Source organism: Mastigoproctus giganteus, chromosome 12 (genome assembly GCF_048544385.1).
Source record: "Mastigoproctus giganteus isolate SK-2022 chromosome 12, ASM4854438v1, whole genome shotgun sequence".
NCBI classification, from domain to species: Eukaryota; Metazoa; Arthropoda; class Arachnida; order Uropygi; family Thelyphonidae; genus Mastigoproctus; species Mastigoproctus giganteus.
This window is the reverse complement of record NC_143586.1, coordinates 6,730,099-6,755,256: the sequence shown is the minus strand read 5'-3', so window position 1 is coordinate 6,755,256 and position 25,158 is coordinate 6,730,099. Positions and strand designations below refer to the sequence as shown.

At 38.3% G+C, this 25,158-nt stretch overlaps 1 protein-coding gene across 4 annotated transcripts in view; it reads left to right on the top strand.

Moving 5' to 3' along the window:
- Positions 1–25,158, top strand: part of LOC150076655 (RNA binding protein fox-1 homolog 2-like) — a 510,847-nt gene that overhangs the window by 420,929 nt on the left and 64,760 nt on the right. For 3 of the 4 annotated variants that reach the window (XM_090386158.1, XM_090386155.1, XM_090386156.1), the window contains one exon: positions 145–229. The exons of the other annotated variant lie outside the window; for it this stretch is intronic. In XM_090386158.1, the coding sequence (XP_090242284.1) occupies positions 145–229 (85 nt within the window). The remainder of the gene's footprint in view (positions 1–144; positions 230–25,158) is intronic. 4 annotated transcript variants of the gene reach the window in all.

Genomic DNA, 25,158 nt, shown 5'->3' with positions numbered 1-25,158 from the left:
GTGTAGCAAGACCCTCACTTATAAACAGGTGTGGATATCATGCTACCTGTGCAACTGCAACTTTTCACATGTGCACACCATAGTGCATGTGACTTGCATGTAGCAGCTTTTAAAACTGCTTTTCTCATTGTTTCTCATCCCTAGATCTCCATCATTGTATTACAGTTATGGGCGTGAATACGCAGACCCATACCTTGGCCATAGCATAGGCCCTGTTGCTGGATATGGGGTAAGTGTTATGGAATAATATATCAGTAATTACTGTAGGAAAAAGGACCGTGTGCAAAATTTGTAGGTACGGCTGTAATAGTGACATTATATAATCATGGTACCTAAAGGAATATGAACTGCATGCATTATATCATAATCACTTAATATTATTAGCCTTGAACATATTTTTCATTTTTTCACAGTAATGATGTTGATGCAACAGTTCATAAGAATTTGACTAGTATTGATTTTTTCTTGCATGGTAAGCGTGATCAGTAGCTTGCACTATTTAATGAACAATAAAAATCAACAGATGTGTCATTTTAAACATTTTGCAATTTTAGCATGGTAGAAATTGGATGCATGATTGTAAAAATGTGGCATCAGCATAATTTTTTCATGTTTCATGTTCAACATAATTTTGAGATGTGTTTAGTAAGAACAACCAAATATCCAACTAAAAGGTAAGATATTCAGTTGCAGACCATGAACTTTTATTGTAAGTTTTTGTTTTTGTCATATTTGTTTTTCTCTAGTGTATATTTTATTCTTAAAGATTTGTAATTATAACAGTTTGTAAATTCATGATATTTTTCTTAAAAATGCCCTAATTGATTACTAGTAATTTTAAAGATAAAAGATGTGATTTGGTAAGATGGTTTGAAATAAATGCATATAATTTGTGATATGTAGGCTGTGATGTACATTACAGACTATATATGTTTATTGTGAATCTTTATATAAATAAATATAATTTTTTTTATAAGCATACAAAATAATAGAAATTCAGATGTGAGATCTATAAGATTACTAAAATAGTCCACTGAGCAGTGTTCCCTGTTGAGCTAGTTAAAATTTATAGTATGGGACATCAAAAAATCTACAGTATGGAAATTATGGAAAGTTTTATCTATTCAAAATGTGAATAAAATGGGTCTTCTTAAAGTTCTCTTCAATATTTATTAAAGAACTCTGAAACTTGAGGGCTTTAATACATTATGAGCAGAAGGTACACAGCAAATTAATTTATATTTTATTTTTTTATGCAGCTATAAAATTTGTAATAGTCATTTAATAAAAATGTTAAAGTTTCAATAATAGTTTAGTGATACAGACTGCAGTATGTTGTGAAAACAATTCTAAACTTTGCATTTTGAAAGTAAACATTTAGATTTAGATGTCAAAACAACTGAAATGCATTGTTAAAAATGTATCAAGAGAGAGAGAGAGAGAGAGAGAGAGACTAAATTTTCCCCTCTAACCAAATTTGGCTTCTTTTACTAATTTTTCCAAATAGAAGTGTACACTGATCAACACAGAGAATGGATCTACAATTACACAATGCTGTGTCCTTCTGTTTTTCCTTATCTTTATGCAATTCGACACACTTTATATTTAAACTAACTTTGTGAAATTTTGGTTTCATTAATATCTCAATTCTTGCCGTAATGATAGAATTTAATATGTAATTCAGAAGAATTACCAATTAAGTAATTCTGTTGTGTGCAAGTTTAAAAAATAATTTTGATGTCATATACTTATATTTTATAAAAGCTTTTGTTACTGCTGCTGCTGCTACACTTAAAAGAATGATGTACAATTGGAGAAGTGTGGCATTAAGGGAAAATTACTTTTTTTTTTTTTTTTTATGTGAATCCCAAACACTTAGTAATGTGCTTGGGTTGGAGGTTGAGAAGACGAAAGAAGATATTTGTTGACATTGGACTTGAACTTCTGTAGATTGTAATTTTCAGGAAATACGTATGAAGGAAGGTTGTTCCAGAAAACAGCAGTTGAATGAATAAATGAGGAAGATGAAAAGTTGGTTCTGTGGGTTTGAAGTTGGACAGTAAATGGATGTTGGCTGGTGGTGGCACGTGTTCAGACTGTTTTGAAAGAGAGAGAGAGAGCGGGAATTATAGAAGCCAATTCAGAAGAACAGTGACCATGGAAGTATATGTAGAAGCGGCATTCAGCAGAAACAGTACGTCTATGAGAAAGCGAGTGGAGAGATGAATCATTTATTAACCTAACTGCCCTCTTCTGAATGGAATCAAGAAGCCTGAGAGAGGTTTTGGGGGCACCACCCCAGATGTGGGAACAATATTCCATGGCAGGGCGGATTTGCGATTTATACAGTGAGCAGCTGTTTGGAAGAAAAGTAACGCCGAGAGCGAAAGAGAAAACCAAGTTTTTTAGATGCAGAGGAAGCAATATTTGTAATGTGCATGTGCCAAGAGAGATTAGAAGCCAGGGTAATCCCCAAAAGAGATATATCATTTTGCCTAGAAATCGGAGTGTCACTAAAGATAAGCATAGGAGTAGAAGAATCCTTTTTGCGAGATATAAGACAAGACTGAGTTTTTGAAGGATTGAAATCAACTAAGTTGTCTTTGCCCCACTGGAGAATTACCTGAAGATCGGCATTTAAGGAATTGGTAGTAGATTTTCGAGAAGTTGAAGCTGATTGAGCAGGACAAGGTTTCTCAAAATGGAAAGTCGAATGCAATGTGCCCATCATCGGCAAAACTATGGATAGGATTTCCAGTCATTGGAAGAAGGTCATTAATATACAAGAGGAAAAGAGTGGGGGAAAGAACTGAACCTTGGGGAAACTGGCATTAGTGGAGAAGTTAGAAGACAGAGAGCCATCTACCATCACCCTCAGCGAGCGATCAGAGAGAAAACTGGATAACCAATTACTAAAAACAGTTAGCAAACCATAAGATGGAAGCTTGTTTAGAAGACCTTTATGCCAAACATGATCAAAAGCCTTTGAGATATCAAGAGCAACTACTTGTGTTTCACCAAACCTTTCCATTGAATTAGTCCATAACTGCTATGGATAGAGGGATGGTTGAGTGAGACAAGACAGAATGGATATCCTTGTGCTGCTCTTCTTGGGCTAATGTTATTAGTGGATTCTCCAGTGTTCAGTGCTAGGCCTATTGTTGTTTTCTGTGTTTATTAATAATATTTATGAAGGCATATCAGTCTTAATAGGTCATGAGCAGGAGTGCAGCAGTACATGCACTTTGAGTAGACCAGGGTTCAAGCCCCTGACTGCTAAATACGGTCGATCTGCCAATCCGAACTGGACCAGCGTGGAAATGGTCCAGTTCCCTCAACATAAATTGTTGAGAAGGCTTCCATCCTGCATTGGATTGATAATGGCTGCTGCTTACATTTTTTGATGTGTAAAAATCTTTGGCAGCACCTACTAAATTTTGGACAGTAGTAAAATCAATTTGCCATGATTTTGAGACATGAAAATGATGTCATTTGACATCATTTCCATTTCATAACAAAGAAAAATAGTCAGGAGAGGAGATCACGCAAAGAATCATGGGAGGTGATTTTGGATGTGTTCAGCACCTGCATAAACCAGCTGGTTTCGGAAAAACATTTATGATTCGGGACATACCACTTAGGTAGATTTGGGCTAACCATTGCCACACATGGCAGAAACCTTTTGGTAACTAGAGAAATGAATATCTTGCAAAATTTACAGTAAAGTAATGCATTTAAAGCAAAGGGTCATGGGAGGTGAGCTGGATATGCTCAGAACTGGCATAAACCAGCGGGTTGGGGAAAAACGTTTGATTCAGAGCATACCACTTAGGTGGCTTTGGTTAACCATTGCCACCCATGGCAGAAACCTTTTGGTAACCAGAGAAATGGATATCTTGAGGGCAGTGATCTAGGATGTGCTTCAGCCTTACGAGTTAGCATTAGCATTAGTAGAGGCATATGATGCAAGAAAGCAAGCTTATGCAGCATCAGCAAAAAAAAAAAAAAAAAAAACCCACTTCCACTTCACCCCTCCGTTCGTTCGAAATACCCGTCCAACTAAGCCTTAAATTTATTTAGGCTATCAACTTCCACGACAAGGGATGGAAGTCTGTTCCACCAACCAACTACCCGCTGGCTAAAGGCAAATTTCCGCACGTCTATCCTACATCTGTCTCTCCTCAATTTGAATTTATGCCTTCTCAGGTGATTATTCTGAGCAAGAGGAAGAATCCCATCAGTATTGAGCATGCTCAAACCATTCAAGGCTTTATACACCTCTATCAGATCACCTCGCTGGTGCCTAGTCTCCAGACACTGTAATTTGCAAAACTTAAGCCTTTCTTCGTAAGAGTACCCCTTTGTTCCATTCACTAATCTTGTTGCCCTTCTCTGTACCTGTTCCAGCAGCCCTACATCCTTCTTGAAATGAGGCCTCCAGACCTGTATACGGTACTCTAGGTGTGGCCTGACCATTGCCTTATACAAGGGATTAATCACCTCCTTATCCCTGCTAGAAAAATTCCTGTATATCATTGACAAGACACCATGGGCTACTCTTGCAGGCCATCTGCACTGCTCAGAGAACTTCATATCTGCCTGCACAATTACCCCCAGGTTCTTTTCATTCTCTAATATTCTCAGTGTAGTACCACAGAGTCGATATGTTGCTCTGGGGTTGCTGTTTCCCATATGTAGTACTTTACATTTGTCAATGTTAAACCTCATTTGCCACCTCTCAGCCCATCTGCTCAACCTTTCCAGATCCTGTTGCAGCAGCATAGTGTCAGTAGTGTCCTTGACAACCCTACCAACCTTTGCGTCTGCAAACTTGGACATTAAGCTTGATATACCATCATCAATATCATTTATAAATACAGAAAACAATAATGGACCCAACACTGAACCCTGAGGGACTCCACTAATAATATTAGTCCAAGATGAGCAGTGTCCATTGATTACCACTCTCTGTCTTCTCCCACTCAACCATCCCTTTATCCATAGCAGCAATTTGCCTCCAATGCCACACTGCTCCAATTTGTGCAGCAGTCTTCCATGTGCAACAGTATCAAAAGCCTTTCTAAGATCCAAGTATATAATATCAAAGTTATTCCCTGCATCCAGTTCTTTTGTGACTGCATCATAGTATCCAATCAAATTGGTCAGGCAAGACTTCCCCTTAACAAAACCACGCCGTGTCCCAGCTATAACTGAAGTCTTGTCTAGATGATCCTGCAGTGCTTCTTTAACCAGTGCCTCCATTAATTTTCCTGGAACAGAAGTTAAACTCACAGGTCTATAATTACTTGTGTCAGCATTTGATCCTCCTTTGTGAATTGGGGTCACATTTGCACATCTCCAGTCTGCGAGTATCTCCCCTGAGTCCAAGGAAGCTCATTCATAATTATGGCTAAGGGTTTGCTTACTTCCTTTGCTGCCTCCTTTAATATAACTGGATAGATCCCATACAGGTGCCTTTCTTGTGTTTATCTTCAACAATTTCTCCTCCACTTTACTCTCAGTTATTACAAGATTCTCTAGCTTACTGCCAGTGTTGAATACACCTCTGGCATTCCCCTCGCTGAATAACTCCTCATGTGTGAATGTCGATGCAAAATATTCATTTAGTTTGTTAGCTACCTGAGCAGGATCATCAACAGTTGACGCATCGATATCAAGTGGGCCAATCTGATTCATCCCCTTCCTTCTAGAGTTTACATAAGTAAAGAACTCTTTGCTGTTTTTCTTTGCATCCCTTGCCAAAGATTTCTCTTAATCTGCCTTCGCCCGCCTAACCTCCTGTGTAACTTGGTTACAGATCAACTTGTATCTATCATAGGCTTCTGTGTCACGTGTTAATTTATATGTATCCCATGCATTTTTCTTCTCTGTCATATGTCTCATTAGTTCATCTGACATCCATTTAGGCGTAAACCTTGATGTTGTTATGTTATTTGGTTTTTTTTTAGGAGCATTTAGCAACTAAGGCCATATTACTCCGGGATATGTGGTGGTCATTTCCTGACCTTTCCTCCGTATTTGGTGGTGACGGGCTCGAACCCCGGTCTGATCAAGAAGCGTGTGCTACGCACTGCTGCTCCTTCCCACCTGGCTACAGAGGCGCCCCATAAAACTTGAACAATATTTCTTAGTTGGTATGTAAAGCCTAGTAGTTTCCAAGATAAGTTCTTTGAATGCTTCCCATTTTGAATTTGCTGTTGGTAACATCTTCCGTTGGTCCCACTGTATAGAATTTAAATACTGTCTCAGACCATCGTAGTCGCCTTTACGAAAGCAATAACCCTTCCCTTTACCCCTGATGGTAGTTACCTCCTTGAGTAAATCCAACTTCAGCACACTGTGATCACTGCCACCTAGCGGTTCCTTTATCTGCAGATTCTTAATGCATGGAGAATCATTACTGATAATCAAATCAAGAGTATTACTTTCTCTAGTTGCCTCGCAAACATGCTGATGCAGAAAACAATCATCCAATAAATCCCCAAAAGCGTTGCTAGTGTGTGAGTGACCAAACCACAAATTCCAGTCAATATCTGGGAAATTATAATCCCCCATTAGGCCGCCGTAGCCTAGTGGTCAGGCGTGCGGGTGCATAAGTACACGTGCCTTGAGTGACCGGGGTTCAAGCCCGTGACTACTGAATACGGTGCTGTTTCTTGTATTCTGTCTATTTTGTGAACTTCTCTGACCGTTTGGTCGTCCCGGAGTATAAACAGAAAATTTATTTATTTATTATAAGACTCTCTGATGTACTGGCCAACTGTATTTCCCTGTACACTTTCTTATTATACTCATCAGAGTCATTAGGCCTATAATGCACTGCTTCTATTAATTTTTATCCCCCAATGCTTACGTCACACCAAACTGACTCGACACAGCACTGTCCAGCGATGTCGACTGGCTTCACTTCCTTGGATTTTATGTGTTTTTTAACTAATAGCATAACCCCTCCTCCCTTCCTATCCTATCTATCCTTTCTGTAGACATTGTACTCCCCAAATTCCAGTTCTGCATTCCTTATATCTGTTTGACACCATGTCTCTGATACCCAACAATATCCGCCTTTGATGCTTTGGGCAATACCTCAAATTCATCAAATTTATTTACCAAACTCCTAGCATTGGTGTACACGCAAGTATACATGCACCTGTTTCTATTATTAGCTACCCTAACACAACCCATGTGTTTACTTGTACCGCAATGACACCCAGCAGTCTCTGAAATATCCTGCATCTTGTTTTTCAGGCTTCTGCTCATTCCAATAGAAGTAGTGCAAGAATCACTTTCAGCTCTGGCAGTGGCTACTGTTAATCTATTAGTCTTTGTATCCCCCCAAGCTAGCAGTTTTCCAACCCACCTAACACTGCCTCGATAGCATCAGCAAATATTCTTGCACCCTTTCTATTTAAGTGTATCCCATCCCTGTAGAAGCAGTCTCTCCTGTTAACAAGTACAGTTCAGGCAGGCGCCTCCGTAGCCAGGTGGGAAGGAGTAGCAGTGCGTAGCACATGCTTCTTGATTAGACCGGGGTTCGAGCCCGTCGCCACCATATATGGAGGATGCGGAAAGGTCAGGGAATGATCACCGCATATCCCAGAGCAATATGGCTTTAGTTGCTAATGCTCCTAAAAATCATATAACAAACAAACAAACATACAGTTCAGGCTGAAAAAAATTCTACCCTTTGAGCCTTGCACAATCTTTCCAGGGCCGAATTGATCGATAAGGCTCTCATCATATACTCCCTCCTATAGTGTCTGGGCAGAATTGCAGACACTTTCAAATTCAACCCTAATTCACGGCTTTTTTTCAACAGTGACCTGTACTTGTTAAGTAATTCTGCCGGTCTCCGGCAGAGTTGAAGGGCATGTAATGTAAGCGTTACAGTGCCCCTCTGTATTACTGAAGCGGTTGTATATTCCCATCAAGAGGCGAATCATAAATGTTTTTCCACAACCAGCTGGGCTGGTCAAGATTATTTGAATCTGTTTGCGATTGGGAGATAACAGACTCCAGATTACACGCACGAGTAGAATCTTTTGCTTGTCATTGGCCATTCTCATTAAGTTGAAGAAGTCCTCATTGGTCATCAAGATTTTGCATTTCTTTGCAATTGCACTTAGTCAGTTGAGCATGGTGATCTTTAGATCCTCATTCAGCTCACTGTTTGGATGATTGTAAAAGTTTCGAAAGGGGTCTTCTTCTCGCAGTTGCGTTACAAGGCTATGCAGGTCATTACCACATGCTTTGTCAGGGTCACCTGACATTGTCTTGATCCATCGTCTTCCATATTTCAGTCATTTTGCGAATGTCCAAGATTGATTCATACAATTTACGATCTAGTATGAGCTCTTCATTGTTGTCATAGATCTTGACATATTTCATCTTTGTTTCCTCATTGCAAAATGGAATGTGCAGCATTACCATCTTGTGCTTGTACTCGTTGAGATCCTGAGCAAAATCACAGTTTCGATAGCGTATCATGCGTGGATACTGTCATTTCTTGCAGATCTTGTTAGCACTGCATATGTAATTTTTGCGACAAAGCATGACAGAGTAACATGATCCAACATGATAGTATGATTGTAACAATACAAATACTTGTTTTGTTGCAATCATACTATCCAACAAATGACTACAATCAAATGGGTAATTAGGCTATTGGCCTAACTTCTTCCAAACATTGATTCAATAGAGTAAGCAGCGGGCATGTGTATCCTATTTATCACTAACATTGATTCGGTAGAGTAAGTAGTGGGCATGAGCATAAATTACATCCGTGATTTCGGTTCTAACTGTTCGAAATTTAGTAGGTGTCATCAAAGATGTTTACACATAAAACATCTTTCGTGCATACAGGGTCCACACGCGATTTTTTTTTTACCTTATCAGGCTTAATGTTTTGGTTTCTTATAATACAAAGGGATTGGCAGGGCATTAATATTAATATTATTATTAGCCATATGGTACAAGGAAGCCTGAAGCTTTTGCTGCACCAGCCAAAAAAAAATTTCTGAGTTGCCCTGAGAGAGAGAGAGAGAGAGAGAGAGAGAGAGAGAGAGAGAGAGAGAGAGAGAGAGAAAGAGAGAGAGAGAGAGAGAAGGGAATCACCAAGGAAGAGAAGAATGATAATATCCAGCTCAGGACCCTGGGTGTGCCAAGCCCATACTCACCAGATGTGAGCCCCTGGGGTGAATTTAAATGACAGTAATCAGGATATTCTACTACAACAAGATATAGAAAAATTAAGCAGATATACTGAGAAGTGGCAATTGAAGTTTAACATTGACAAATTCAAGGTACTTCATATGGATAGCAGTAATATCTTAGTAACCCACCAGCTATGTTAAGAAGATGTGATACCACACTCAGGGTAGTGTGGAAAGACATATGGTAATTGTGCAGTCAGATATGAAGTTCTGTGAGCAGTGCAGACAGGCTGCCTGGGGTCAATGATATACAGGAATTTTGCTTGCAGGGATAAGGAAGTGATTATCCCATTGTATAAGGCAATGGTCAGGCCACATCTTGAGTACTGTGTACAGGTCTGGTGTCTTCATTTAGGAAAGACTTGAATCCACTGGAACAGGAAAGACTTGAATCCACTGGAAAGACTTGAATCCACTGGAACAGAAAAAAATTCATGAGATTAGTGAGAAGAACAAAAGGGCCCTATTACCAGGAAAGGCTTGATTTCTGCAAATTGCAGTGTCTACAGAACTAGGCACCTGTAAGGAGATCCGATTGAGATGCTTAAGGCTATGAATGGATTGAGTAAGCTCAATGTGGATGGAATCTTTCCTTTTTCTCAGACCACACACATGATGGGGCATAAATTCACACCGAGAAAGGGTGGTTGCAGGAAAGATGTGCAGAAGTTCATTGTTTGAACAAACTTCCATCTGATGATGTAGAAATAGTTTGAATAAATTCAGTAAGAATTAGACAGATCATTAGAGGAGTTGGAGAGGTGATATGGGAAGGTTTTAAAAAGTCTATTTTTAGAGAGATTTTTCTGCCTTTATCTTTGCATTTACCTTGTTAAGCAGGCGCCTCCGTAGCCAGGTGGGAAGGAGCAGCAGTGCGTTGCACACGCTTCTTGATTAGACCGGGGTTCGAGCCCGTCACCACCAAATACGGAAGATGCGGAAAGGTCAGGGAATGACCACCGCATATCCTGGAGCAATATGGCCTTAGTTGCTAATGCTCCTAAAAACCAAATAACAAACATAACTAACTAACAAACCTTGTTAAGCTTGCTACTTCTGAAAGAATGGTTTAGAAAAGAAATAGGGTATGTCTGTGTAGGCTTGTTTTGTTGTGTTGGGATTATTGTTGTTTCATTTAATTTTTCGTTATTATTGTTTAAGCCCCAACAAGCCCTAAGCTTGTTGCTCTGAGGTGAGATCTCTAGACAATATTTCAGGAATCCATGCTCTTCATTTGCTCCATACATGCACAGCTGAAATTCCAAATTGGTGTTTTTGAAAATGTTTTCTTTGATTTCTCCACCGAAAATTCCAGAAATCTCTGTTAATTATCACACAGACAAATTTCAGAAATTAAGTTAAACCTAATTATATGCATATACTAAATGGCATCTGTCACTTACAATTATGGACAATAAGCTGGCATTATTGATGTGCACTTTCCTACAATCAGTAACACTCTTGATTTCATTTCATTCATTGAAGTCATCTGGAATCACACTGTTTCTGTATACGTGCTTCATAAAACAGCAATCCTGTTGTTGACAGGCTGGTGTTCATTAAAGTGTGTATGTTTGTTGATTTACATTTCACTTTCTGACAGGTCTAAAAAGGAGCTTTAATTTCAAAAATTAATTTAAAATATGCATTTTAATATAAAAAATTGAATTTGTTGAAGATTGAAAATAAAGGTGGCATTAAAATAAAATAATAACCACTTTTGAATTATTTCTTGCTGATTTTCAAAACTGCACATGCATGGAGCCACTTAGACCCCCAAGTACCCACCTAGAGAAGTATCATGCATGTACACCAATGCTAGGAGTTTGATAAATAAATTTGATGAATTTGAGGTGTTGGTCAGAAAATTAAAGGCAGATATTGTTGGAATATTAGAGACTTGGTGTCACACAGATAAAAGGAATGCAAAATTGGAATTTGGGAAGTACAATGTATACAGGAAGGGAGGAGGGGTTATGCTATTAGTTAAGAAACACATAAAATCCAAGGAAGTGAAGCCAGTCGACATCACTGGATAGTGCAGTGTCGAGTCAGTTTGGTGTGACATAAGCATTGGGAGATAAAAATTGATAATAGCAGTGCATTATAGGCCTAATGACTCTGATGAGTATAATAAGAAACTGTACAGGGAAATAGTGGGCAAGTAAATCAGAGAAAAAAAAAAAGAAATAGTGGGCAAGTAAATTTTAATTTACAGATGTTTACTGGAATTTGTGGGTTGGTCACTCACACACTAGCAAGGCTTTCGTGGATTTATTGGATGATTATTTTCTACATCAGCATGTTCAGGAGGCAACCAGAGGGAGTAATCTTGATCTGATTATCAGTAGTGATTCTTCATGCATTAAGAATCTGCAGATAAAAGAACCACTAGGTGGCAGTGTCACAGTGTGCTGAAGTGGGATTTACTCAAAGAGGTAACTACCTACCATCAGGGGTAAAGGGAAGGGTTTTTGCTTTCGTAAAGGCGACTACAGTCATCTGAGACAGTATTTAAATTCTATACAGTGGGAACAACTGATGATGTTACCAACAGCAAATTCAAAATGGGAAGCATTCAAAGAATTTATCTTGGAGGCTACTAGGCTTTACATACCAACTAAGAAATATTGTTCAAGGTTTAGGCCTAAATGGATATCAGATGAACTAATGAGACACGTGTCAGAAAAAAAAATGCATGGGAAACATAAATTAACAGGTGACACAGAAGCATATGGTAGATATAAGCTGGTCTGTAATCAAGTTACAAAGGAGGTTAGGCAGGCAAAAGCAGATTACGAGAAATCTGTGGTAAACGGTGCAAAGAAAAACAACAAAGCATTCTTTACTTATGTAAACTCTAGATGGAAAGGGATGAATCAGATTGGTCTGCTTGATATAGATGGTTCAACTGTTGATGATCCTGCTAAGGTAGCAAACAAACTGAATGAGTATTTTGCATCTACGTTTACATATGAGGAGTTATTCGGGGGAGGGGGAATGCCAGAGGTGTATTAAACTCTGTCAGTGAGCTAAATAATTTTGTAATAACTCAGAGCAAAGTTGGGAAGAAATTTTGAAGATAAACATTAGAAAGGCACCTGGGGTGGATGGGATCTATCCAGTTATATTAAAGGACACAGCAAAGGAAGTAACCAAACCCTTAGCCATAATTATGAGAGCTTCCTTGGACTCTGGGGAGGTACCCATGGACTGAAGATGGGCAAATGTGATCCCAATTCATAAAGGAGGATCAGAGGGTGGCACAATTAAATAGGCCTGTTAGCTTAACTTCTCTTCCAGGGAAATTAATGGAGGCACTAGTTAAAGAAGCACTGCAGTATCATCTAGACAGGACTTCAATTATAGCTCGGACACAGCATGGGTTAGTTAAGGGGAAGTCTTGTCTGACCAATTTGATTGGATACTATGATGTGGTCACAAAGGACCTATATGCAAAGAATAATTTTGATATCATATATTTGTATCTTAGAAAGGCTTTTGATACTGTTGCACATGGAAGACTGCTGCACAGATTGGAGCAGTGTGGCATTGGAGGCAAATTGCCACTATTGAGCGGGAGAAGACAGAGAGTGGTAATCAATGGTCACTGCTCTTCGTGGCCTAATGTTAATAGTGGATTTCCCAAGGGTTCATTGCTGGGTCCATTGTTGTTTTCTGTATTTATTAATGATATTGATGATGGAATATCAGGTATAATATCTAAGTTTACAGACAACACGAAGTTTGGCAGGGTTGTTAATGACACTAGGCTACTGCAACAGGATCTATTAAAGTTGAGCAGATGGGCTGAGAGGTGGCAACTGAAGTTTAACATTGACAAATGTAAAGTACTGTTTATGGGGAGCAATAACTCCAGAGTAACATATCAACTGTGTGGTACTACACTGAGGGAGGTAGAGAATGAAAAGGACCTGGAGGTGATTGTGCAGTCAGATATGAAGTTTTCTGAGCAATGCAGATGGTCTGCAAGAGTAGCTCATGGTGTCTTGTCAATGATATACAGGAATTTTTCTAGCAAGGATAAGGAGGTGATTATTCCCTTGTATAAGGCAATGGTCAGGCCACACCTTGAGTACTGTATACAGGTCTGGAGGGCTCATTTCAAGAATGGTGTAGAGCTGCTGCAACAAGTACAGAGAAGGGCAACAAGATTAGTGAATGGAACAAAGTGTGGCTGTTACGAAGAAAGGCTTAAGTTTTGCAAATTACAGTGTCCAGAGACTAGGCACTGGTGATTTGATCTGATAGAGGTGTATAAAGCCTTGAATCGTTTGAGCATGATCAATGCTGATGGAATTCTTCCTCTTGCTCAGATTAAGAACCCGAGGGGGCATAAATTCAAATTGAGGAAAGACAGTTGTAGAATAGATGTGCAGAAATTTGCCTTTAGCCAGCGGGTAGTTGAGTTGATTGGTGGAAGAGACTTCCATCTTTTGTTGTGGAAGTTGATAGCGTAAATAAATTTAAAGCTCAGCTGGACAGGTATTTCGAACAAACTGAGACGTGAAATGGGAGTTTTTTTTTTTTTTTTTTTTCTTTTGGCTGATGCTGCCTAAGCTTGCTTTCTTGCATCATATGCCTCTACTAATGCTATTGCTAATAATATCCTATATTTTCTGTAATTTTGAAGTTTTAATCCTAATCAGTACCATAAATAAAGTGTAAATGCTTAAGGCATAATATAGCATTAGCATTAGTAGAGGCACATGATGCAAGAAAGCAAGCTTTTGCAGCATCAGTCAAAAAAATAAAAAATAAATAAAAAAAATAAATAAATAAACTCTCCCATTTCACCCCTCGTTCATTCCAAATACCTGTCTAGCCTAGCCTTAAATTTATTTAGGCTATCAATTTCCACAACAAAGGATGGAAGTCTGTTCCACCAACCAACTACCCGCTGGCTAAAGGCAAACTTCTGCACATCTATCCTACATCTGTCTTTCCTCAATTTGAATTTATGCCTTCTCAGGTGATTATTCTGAGCAAGAGGAAGAATCCCATCAGCATGCAGGCACCTCCGTAGCCAGGTGGGAAGGAGCAGCAGTGCGTAGCACACGCTTCTTGATTAGACCGGGGTTCGAGCCCGTCACCACCAAATACGGAGGATGCGGAAAGGTCAGGGAATGACCACCGCATATTCCCGGAGCAATATGGCCTTAGTTGCTAATGCTCCTAAAAACCAAACAACAACAACAACCCATCAGCATTGAGCATGCTCAAACCATTCAAGGCTTTATACACCTCAATCAGATCACCTCGCAGGTGCCTAGTCTCCAGACACTGTAATTTGTAAACCTAAGCCTTTCTTCGTAAGAGCAACCCTTTGTTCTGTTCACTAATCTTGTTTCCCTTCTCAGTACACATTCCAGCAGCTCTACATCCTTCTTAAAATGAGGCCTCCAGACCTGTATACAGTACTCAAGGTGTGTCCTGACTATTGCCTTGTACAAGGGGATAATCATATATTATGAGTTTGAAATACACTGTAAAATATCGGTGTAAATACACTGTAATGAACTCATAATGAACAACTACAGAAGTAGTGTAAAGGTATCGATTTCATTGTATTTCATATTGTGACTACCTTTGCAATGATTTACCATGTATTACACTACTTCAAATAAGTAATGCTTCACTAAAAGAGAAGACTATTGTTACTTATTCTCAGTGGGCACCATTTCAAGGCTTGTTGGCCTTTTGTTGGTGGGTGGGCCAGTACCCTGGTATTGCTGTTGTGCCAACCCAGTTGTGAAGTTATTTCCACAGTATCTCTCATATTGTGGAAATAATATTGTGTTAAGTTATTGTGGAAATAACTTCACAACTGGGTTGGCAGATTGCAATACCAGAGTACCTGCCCACCCACTGACAATAGACCAACAAGCCTTGAAACATCTGAGTAGTGGTGCACACTGAGAATAAGTAACAATAGTCTTCTCTATTAGTGAAGCATTCCTTATTCAAAGTAGTGCAACACAAGGTAACTCGTGTGAAGTAGTCACAATATGAGATACAATGAAATCGATGCCTTTACACTACTTCTGTAGTTTTTCATTATGAGTTCACTATTGTGTATTTACACCGATATTTTATAGTTTATAATTGGTACACTATAAATTTCAATTAAATAGTGGATATATGCTTATTTGGTGATTTTTTTTTTTTTTTTTTTTTTTCTTTTCCATGTTTATTTGTCCTCTGTACATTATGTTCTATATTTCCTATACCTTTCTATAATTTTTCCTGTTTATTTAAAGATAGAACAAAACCTGTCCTATCTTTGGATATTGTGACCTGTTTCTCTGCAAAAAAAATGTGCTATTTTTAATCAAAATAAATAATAATGTAGGTAATTGATTCTTTCTTTCTTTCTTTTTTTGCTGATCATGGTTAACTCTATGCTCCCAAATCTCATTAAAATGTTTTGCTATAATTTAAATAATAATAGCAAAAAAAAAGTTTAATTTAAACACTAAATATCAATATTAGATGTGGCAGGTGCATATAAAACACACTTATGTTATAGAATTTAATCTAAAATCCCTTCTTAATCTGAAAAGTTGTGTTGTGTATGACAAATAGTATTAGTTATTTTATGTTATAATAAATTTTTCATATTTTCATGCATTATTAGATAATTCACTGCATTCTTTTTACAATTCATATTATACAGTATTCACTGAATTATGACAACGCTATCCATAATGGACTTTGCCACATAGTTCGTAGTATAAAAAGCTGAACAGCTTCTTATGCTAGAGCAGTAGTAATTTGTATCTGGTTTGGCAATTTAAAGTAATAAAGTAGCAGTTTAGATGTAGTAAAGATATTAGCATTAACATTAGTAGAGGCATACGATGCAATAAAGCAAGCTTATGCAGCATCAGCCAAAAAAAAAAAAAAAAAAACCGCTCCCATTTCACCCCTCCATTCATTCCAAATACCTGTCCAGTTCAGCATTCAGCTTGCTCAATCCATTCAAGGCCTTATACACCTCAATCAGATCACCTCGCAGGTGCCTACTCTCCAGGCATTGCAATTTACAGAACTTCAGTTGCCACTTCTCAGCCCATTTGCCCAACTTATCTAGATCCAGTTGGAGTAGCATATTGTCTTTACTGTCGTTAACAACCCTGCCAACCTTTGTATCATCTGCAAACTTGGACATTAAACCTGATATACCTTCATTAATATCATTGATAAATATACAAAACAATAATGGGCCCAATATCGAACCCTGGGGAACTCCACTAATAACATTTGTCCACGAAGAGCAGTTTCCATTGATTACCACTCTCTGTCGTCTCCCACTCAACCATCCCTTTATCCATTGTAGCAACCTACCCTTAATGCCATACCTCTCCAATTTATACAGCAGTCTTCCATGTGCAACAGTATCAAAAGCTTTCCTGAAATCCAAGTATATGATATCAAAATTATTTTTGGCATTCAGTTCCTTTGTGACCACATCATAGTATCCAATCAGATTTGTCAGACAAGACCTCCCTTTAACAAACCCATGCTGTGTCTTAACTATTACTGCAGTCTTGTCTAGATGATCCTGCAATGCTTCTTTAACCAGTGACTCCATTATTTTCCCTGGAACACAAGTTAAGCTAACAGGTCTATAGTTACTTGTGTCACCTTTTGAACCCCCTTTGTGAATTGATAATACATTTGCACACCTCGAGTCCATGGGGACCTCCCCTGAGTCCAATATCGTAGAGTTTCTTCAAAAGGGCATTATTGTGGTAGCTCACACTTTCATGTCTTGTCATTGCTCACTGCCCAATGTGGTTAAAGTGTACAAAGGATGGTGCTGAAGAGGTCAAATCACCTCCTGCCAACAGACTTGTAAAGAATACAAGGTGGATGTTTGTGGTGAGCAAAGGGTGCAGCATGTTGTACTGGCTCAATAGTAAGTCACTGTGAAAAAGTTACATTGAAATACTGTATGGGGAATTCAAGAACAATACTCCAAATGACGATGCACCGCATACTCAGGCATATAAGGTTCCACAGTAGACAACCCAAGATTGCAAATGCTGTGGTGTCCAATGTGCCAGTTTCACACTGGAGGACTGGAAACGAGTGTGCTGGTCAGATGAGTCCAAATACCTCTGCAGCATGTCAACAGATGCCTTCATGTGTGGCACAAATAACAGGATTCCATGGACCAATCATGCACGATGCCCATTATCCAAGAAGGTGGCAGTGGTTGCTCAATATGAGATATTAACCAACCACTAATAATAAGCAAGATATGAGAACCTGTGTGTTTTTTGCTAACAACAGCTGGGACCCCTGTTGCATATGGGCTAATGTTTCACTGATGAGGTCTACTGGCAGCTCTTAGGAGACCATGTGCACCCTGCTATGTTGCATTTTTTCCCCAGACAGAAACAGGATCTTCCAAGACAATAATGCATTATCATTGGCCCACATCGTGTATGAGTGGTTCAAGAAACACAGTGAAGATATCAACCATCTTAAATGCCACAACTACTACTACCTCCAAATTCACCTGATTGCAATCCATTTTATCACCTGTGGGATGTTTTGGAATGGTAAATGAGGCATATGGGCATGCAACCATAATCTCTTCTGAAACTGAGGAAAGCCTTGCAGGCAGCATGGCTACAGATTCCTATTGACGTCTTCCAAATGTCTAATGCAGCAATACTTAGGTAAATGCTGACCCAATGTGGTATTAGATAGGTAGTCATATTTCAGTGATCGCTCAGTTTATATTAATAGGTATTCAGTGTGTGTGTGTGTCATGTTATATGGGTGAAGACGCAGTCATTCAGCAATGCATACTACGTGTTATCTTGTCACAATGGGAGTTGTGTTTGGTTTATGTCATGCACATTAATTATTACTGAGAGGTATTTTTCTCATTTAGTGTATGAGCAAAAGGAAATGCCTGGATGTGAACTAAAATTTTTGTGAGTAGTAGTAGTAGTGGCATGTGATGCAAGAAAGCAAGTGTATGAGCTTATGCAGCATCAGCCAAAAAAAAAAATCACACCATTCCCTCCAAATGCCTGTCCAGTTCCTCCTTAAATTTATTTAACTTATCAACTTCCACAACGACAGATGGAAGTTTGTTCCAACAATTAACCACCCACTGACTAAAGGCAAATTTCCGCACATCTATTCTATATCTGTCTTTTCTTAATTTGAATTTATGCCCCCTTAGGTTCGTAATCTGAACAAGTGGAAGGATCCCATCAGAATTCAGCGTGCTCAACCCATTCAAGGCCTTATACACCTCAATCAGATCACCGTGCAGGTGCCTAGTCTCCAGCCACTGCAATTTGCAGAACTTAAGCCTCTCTTGGTAAGAGGATCCCTTCATTCCCCTCACCAATCTTGTTGCCCTTCTCTGTACACACTCAAGCAAATGGTGCAATAGTTTCTCTGTACACACTCAACCAATTTGTGCAATAGTTTCCATGTGCAACAGTGTCAAAAGCTGTGAGTTTTAGTTCATTATTAACAAGTCTCTTAAAAATCACAGATATGAATGCATATGTATATTAGGCACAATTTTGTCATGTTTTTTTAGTGAAATGCTGGCTTTTAAACTTTTTATTTGAAAATTAGAATTTTGAGTTTATTGAAATATTACACTAGGCAACACAATTTTTACCTCCAGGAATGCTGTTTTTAACCAATTTTTATGCTTAGATTTCGAAAATCACCATGATAGTTTCACATCATGTCAGAGTTGTTAAATATAGAGGGAGTTACATTTTACCAAAATATGTCGATTTTGCATAATCTCTAGCCAGTAATGTATGACGTACCGATTTATTTTAACAGATATAAGTTAGTTCTCTTAATTTTAGCATTCACTTCTGGCCTTGGTTTTCTTGTGATAAACATAATCAGGTTCTTAGGTTCAAATTGTGATGCAACAATTTACAATTTGAAGAGAGCACACTTACCGTTTTTGGTGAGGATTTTTTTGTAGGCTGTGCCAAAGTTTTCCAACTATTAACTGATCTTGACATGTTCTCAGGGTTGTAAAAAATGCTCCAAAGTTGAAGTTGAGGATTCCCCGGAAGCCTCTACTTCACAAGATGTCAACTATCAGCCGGTAAGTTCAGGTAGTGAGGTACATTTAATCAGTCAAGATGAGTAGAATGATTTGAGACTTAAATTTGCCAAAAGAACAAGCTGAACTGTTAGGTTCTAGGTTACAGCAGTGGAATACACTCAGAGCAGGAACAAAGATTTCAACTTACTGGCCGATAGTTGAAAAATACATGAAAAGTTTTCGAAATATTTTGCAATGGAGGACAGTATAGGTTTTTGCAAAGACATTATTGGATTTCTGAAAGAACTAGGTGTCACATAAGTCAGATGACTGGCATTTATTCATAGATGCCACAAAATTAAATTTTAGTCAAATTTTACTATCCCTCCACCCCCAAGTGACTAACTTCATCAGGGAAATGGGGAAAATTTTTTGCCATAAGGCAGTGCTGGAACCAGTAAGCAATGGGCCTTGAGGCAAGAAATTTTATCCCCTTCCAAAGTGATTAATTGTATCTGCTGAATTTAATGATTTTGGATAGGTTTTTTCTTTGAATTAATATATTGAATTTTTAACAGATGTGGAACAGCCAGTCTAATGGATCCTCGTAAGAGAAGGGTTTTATACTATGAGATTAGTGACAGTGATTTGGGTGTGAGGGCAACTTGGTTATGTACATTCCTATTGCACATGCTTTTTAATGTAACTCGTCATACCAAATTGGTGGCAGTGTGTTGGAGATGAGGCATGGCAAATCTTGAAATCTAACAATTCGTATTTATGTATTTTTTGATCAATTTTTTTATTTACAGAGTGGAAATAATTACATTTTGAGATACAGGGTAACCTAATTCTGAAAACTTTTTAAACCAGAACTTTATTGGTCTTTGGTTATCAACAATCCATTTCCAAGGAATCATGAACAAAGTTTTAAAACTAGTGCAAATTAAATATCATGTCATGTCAAAATCTCAGCAGTTTAGAATTAAAGTTCAGATGATCATGACTTTATAGGCATTTAATTTGTCATCATATTACAATCAAATCGCAAAAAAAAGTAAGTGCTTATTTCTGAATGAGTTGCTTAAGTCAAGCACCAGTTAAGACAGTTAACTTTTAGCATTAGCATTAGTGGAGGCATTTGATGCAAGAAGGCAAGCTTATGCAGCATCAGCCAAAAAAAAAAAAAAACCCACTTCCACTTCACCCTTCTGTTCGTTCAAAATACCTGCCCAGCTGAGCCTTAAACTTATTTAGGCTATCAACTTCCACTACAAGGGATGGAAGTCTGTTCCACCAACCAACCACCCGCTGGCTAAAGGTAAATTTCCGCACGTCTATCCTACATCTGTCTTTCCTCAATTTGAATTTATGCCCTCTCAGGTGATTATTCTGAGCTAGAGGAAGAATCCCATCAGCATTGAGCATGCTCAAACCATTCAAGGCTTTATACACCTCTATCATATCACCTCGCTGGTGCCTAGTCTCCAGACACTGTAATTTGCAAAACTTAATCCTTTCTTCGTAAGAGCACCCCTTTGTTCCATTCACTAATCTTGTTGCCCTTCTCTGTACTCGTTCCAGCAGCTCAACATCCTTCTTGAAATGAGGCCTCCAGACCTGTATACAGTACTCTAGGTGTGGCCTGACCATTGCCTTATACAAGGGAATAATCACCTCCTTATCCCTGCTGGAAAAATTCCTGTATATCATTGACAATACTCCATGAGCTACTCTAGCAGCCCATCTGCACTGCTCAGAGAACTTCATATCTGCCTGCACAACCACCCCCAAGTCCCTTTCATTCTCTACCACTGTCAGTGTAGTACCACAGAGTTGATACGTTGCTCTGGGGTTGCTGTTTCCCATGTGTAGTACTTTACATTTGTCAATGTTAAACTTCATTTGCCACCTCTCAGCCCATCTGCTCAACCTTTCCAGATCCTGTTGCAGCAGCATAGTGTCAGTAGTGTCTGTGACAACCCTGCCAACCTTTGTATCGTCTGCAAACTTGGACATTAAGCTTGATATACCATAATCAATATCATTTATAAATACAGAAAACAATAATGGACCCAACACTGAGCCCTGAGGGACTCCACTAATAACATTAGTCCACGACGAGCAGTGTCCATTGATTACCACTCTCTGTCTTCTCCCCCTCAACCACCCCTTTATCCATAGCAGCAATTTGCCTCCAATGTCACACTGCTCCAATTTGTGTAGCAGTCTTCCATGTGCAACAGTATCAAAAGCCTTTATAAGATCCAAGTATATAATATCAAAGCTATTCCCTGCATCTAGTTCTTTTGTGACTGCATCATAGTATCCAATCAAATTGGTCAGGCAAGACTTCCCCTTAACAAAACCATGCTGTGTCCGAGCTATAACTGAAGTCTTGTCTAAATGATCCTGCAGTGCTTCTTTAACCAGTGCCTCCATTAATTTTCCTGGAACAGAAGTTAAGCTCACAGGTCTATAATTACTTGTGTCAGCCTTTGATCTTCCTTTGTGAATTGGGGTCATTTTTGCACTTCTCCAGTCTATGGGTACCTCCCCTGAGTCCAAGGAAGCTCTCATAATTATGGCTAAGGGTTTGCTTACTTCCTTTGCTGCCTCCTTTAATATAACTGGATAGATCCCATCCACCCCGGGTGCCTTTCTTGTGTTTATCTTCAACAGTTTCTCCTCCACTTTACTCCCAGTTATTTCAAGATTCTGTAGCTTACTGCTAGAGTTGAATACACCTCTGGCATTCCCCTCGCTGAATAACTCCTCATGTGTGAATGTTGATGCAAAATATTCATTTAGTTTGTTAGCTACCTGAGCAGGATCATCAACAGTTGACCCATCAATATCAAGTGGACCAATCTGATTCATCCCCTTCCTTCTAGAGTTTACATAAGTAAAGAACTCTTTGCTGTTTTTCTTTGCATCCCTTGCCAAGGATTTCTCGTAATCTGCCTTCGCCTGCCTAACCTCCTTTGTAACTTGATTGCATATCAACTTGTATCTATCATAGGCTTCTGTGTCGTGTTAATTTGTAAGTATCCCATGCATTTTTCTTCTCTGCCATATGCCTCATTAGCTCATCTGACATCCATTTTGGCCTAAACCTTGAACAATATTTCTTAGTTGGTATGTAAAGCCTAGTAGCTTCCAAGATAAGTTACCTCTTTGAGTAAATCCCACTTCAGCACACTGTGATCACTGCCACCTAGTGGTTCATTTATCTGCAGATTCTTAATGCATGAAGAATCACTGCTGATAATCAAATCAAGAGTATTACTCCCTCTAGTTGCCTCCCGAACTTGCTGATGTAGAAAACAGTCATCCAATAAATCCACAAAAGCCCTGCTAGTGTGTGAGTGACCAGCCCCCAAATTCCAGTCAATATCTGGGAAATTAAAATCTCTCATTATAAGACTCTCTGATTTACTGGCCCACTCTATTTCCCTGTACAGTTTCTTATTATACTCATCAGAGTCATTAGGCCTATAGCACACTCCTACTCTCAATTTTAATCTCCCAATGCTTATGTCACACCAAACTGACTCAACACTGCACTGTCCAGCGATGTCGACTGGCTTCACTTCCTTGGTTTTTATGTGTTTCTTAACTAATAGCATAACCCCTCCCCCCTTCCTATCCTGTCTATCCTTTCTGTAGACGTTGTACTCCCCAAATTCCAGTTCTGCATCCCTTATATCTGTGTGACACCACGTCTCTGATCCCAACAGTATCTGCCTTTGATGTTTTGAGCAATACCTCAAATTCATCAAATTTATTTACTAAACTCCTAGCATTGGTGTACACGCAAGTATACCTGCACCTGTTTCTATTCTTAGCTACCCTAACACAACCCATGTGTTTACTTGTACCGCAATGGCCCCCAGCAGTCTCTGAAATATCATGCGTCTTGTTTTTCAGGCTTCTGCTCATTCTAATAGAAGCAGTGCAAGAATCTCTTTCACTTCTGCCAGTGGCTACTGTCAATCTATTGGTCTTTGTCTCCCCCCAAGCTAGCAGTTTTCCGACTCACCTAACACTGCCTCGATAGCATCAGCAAATATTCTTGCACAAGAATTTGACAAGATTGGACTGAAATTCCGACAATACGAAATTAAAAATAAAATGTATAAATAATAAAAATAAATAAAAATGAAATGTTACAGTAAGTGCATAATCTTTCTTTAAAAAGAACTCTTCTTGCTTTCATTTCATCTAGTTTGATGCTTTGAGCAGTTTCGTTCTCTGTTGATATAACAGAATGTCCACATAATGTTTCTTGAGCTATCACACTCCTCAAATAGTTTTTATCAATTTTAGCTCAGAAGAACTCCTTTCAGCACTTGCAACATTAATGGGAAGCATCAAAAGTAATGTAATGGCTATGAATCCTTCTGGAAAACTGGAACACAAAGAACTGTTTCTGCTGATCAATACTGATGCTGGCTCTTATTCCCTCTTTAACGAAAAAATTCAAAACGAAAATCGTTTTGAATTTTTTCGTTAGATTCTTTTAATTGCGTTAATTTGAATTTTAATTGTTTTGATTTGATTTTGAATTGTGTTAAATTGATTATTTAATTATTTATATTTTACTTTAATTATTTATATTTTATTTTAATGTACCGGTAAGTTGTCGATTTTTTCGTTTTAATTTCTGGAGGGTAGCATACGGAAGTGTTCCACGTACTATATTGAGGTAAACTCCTCTTATTAATTTACTAATATTATTATCAACGTAGAACATATTGAGTATTACAGCTCTGATTCATACTATCTAGTTTATCATATAGCAAAACATTCCTTTTCATTATAATGCATATTTTTCACTTTGCGGAGTTCATAATTCGCCTATCTCATAATTATCATGGAAGATAAGAGAAATTCCAATGGAGTTTGTGGCCATGAACAGTAAGTCATCTATCCCTAGTGTATTTGCGTTTTGGGAAGGTGTCACAAAAGTATCCTACATCACCAAAAAAACAGGCCATTATTACTGCTTCATGGCAGTAAAATTGATGCCTCAACAAAGGGGGGGGGATGCCACAGATTTGCACATTTTACAGCTGCACAGAAGGCAATTTTCAATTTCAATGCAGGTGGTAATATGCAAAGACAGCTGTTCTTAAGAATAGAAAAATTATCACAATAAAAGATGAGCACATAAAGAGAAGTATTGCAATTAATTTTTATTTTTTTAATTTAAACCATACAGAATTTTCAATAGTGAATATTACAAGAATCTTGTGAAAAAGATTGAATTATTTCATATTTATAATATTTGTTATACCTGTATTTGTCACATACACAGGCAAAATTAATAAAATTTTTTAATTGAAATACATTAATTTCAATGGTTTTTTTTGTAAATAAGAAATTTGTGAATGGCGTATTTTATTTGCTATTAATTTGTTGTTTGGAGTAATGCCAAAGTTTGTGCAGTTAATGCCTCCAAAAACTTAAATTTGGAAGAGAAGTGTTTCATGTTTCTATTTTAAATTACCCTTTTGCATGCTGGCACAAAAGGGCACGGCACTTTCACTAAGGGCACATCCTTCCAAAAATGAGGCTTCTAGGTGTGTATATAGTGCTCAATGTGGCCCAACCATTACCTTGTATAAAGAGATTTAAACTAAGCCCCCCCCCCTTTTTTTTTAAATGAGTGAGGATGTTTTTGGGAAGTTTTGATCAGTTGGGAGATGTTTGTTCTATTAGATTGACTATTCATGATGCATTCAATGGATATAGTAAAATGGTGAAAATAAGTAATGGAATTTTTGGATATGACTTGGATATCCAAAAAGAAAAATATCCCATAAGCAAAAGGTTGCAAAGAAAAACAGTAAATAC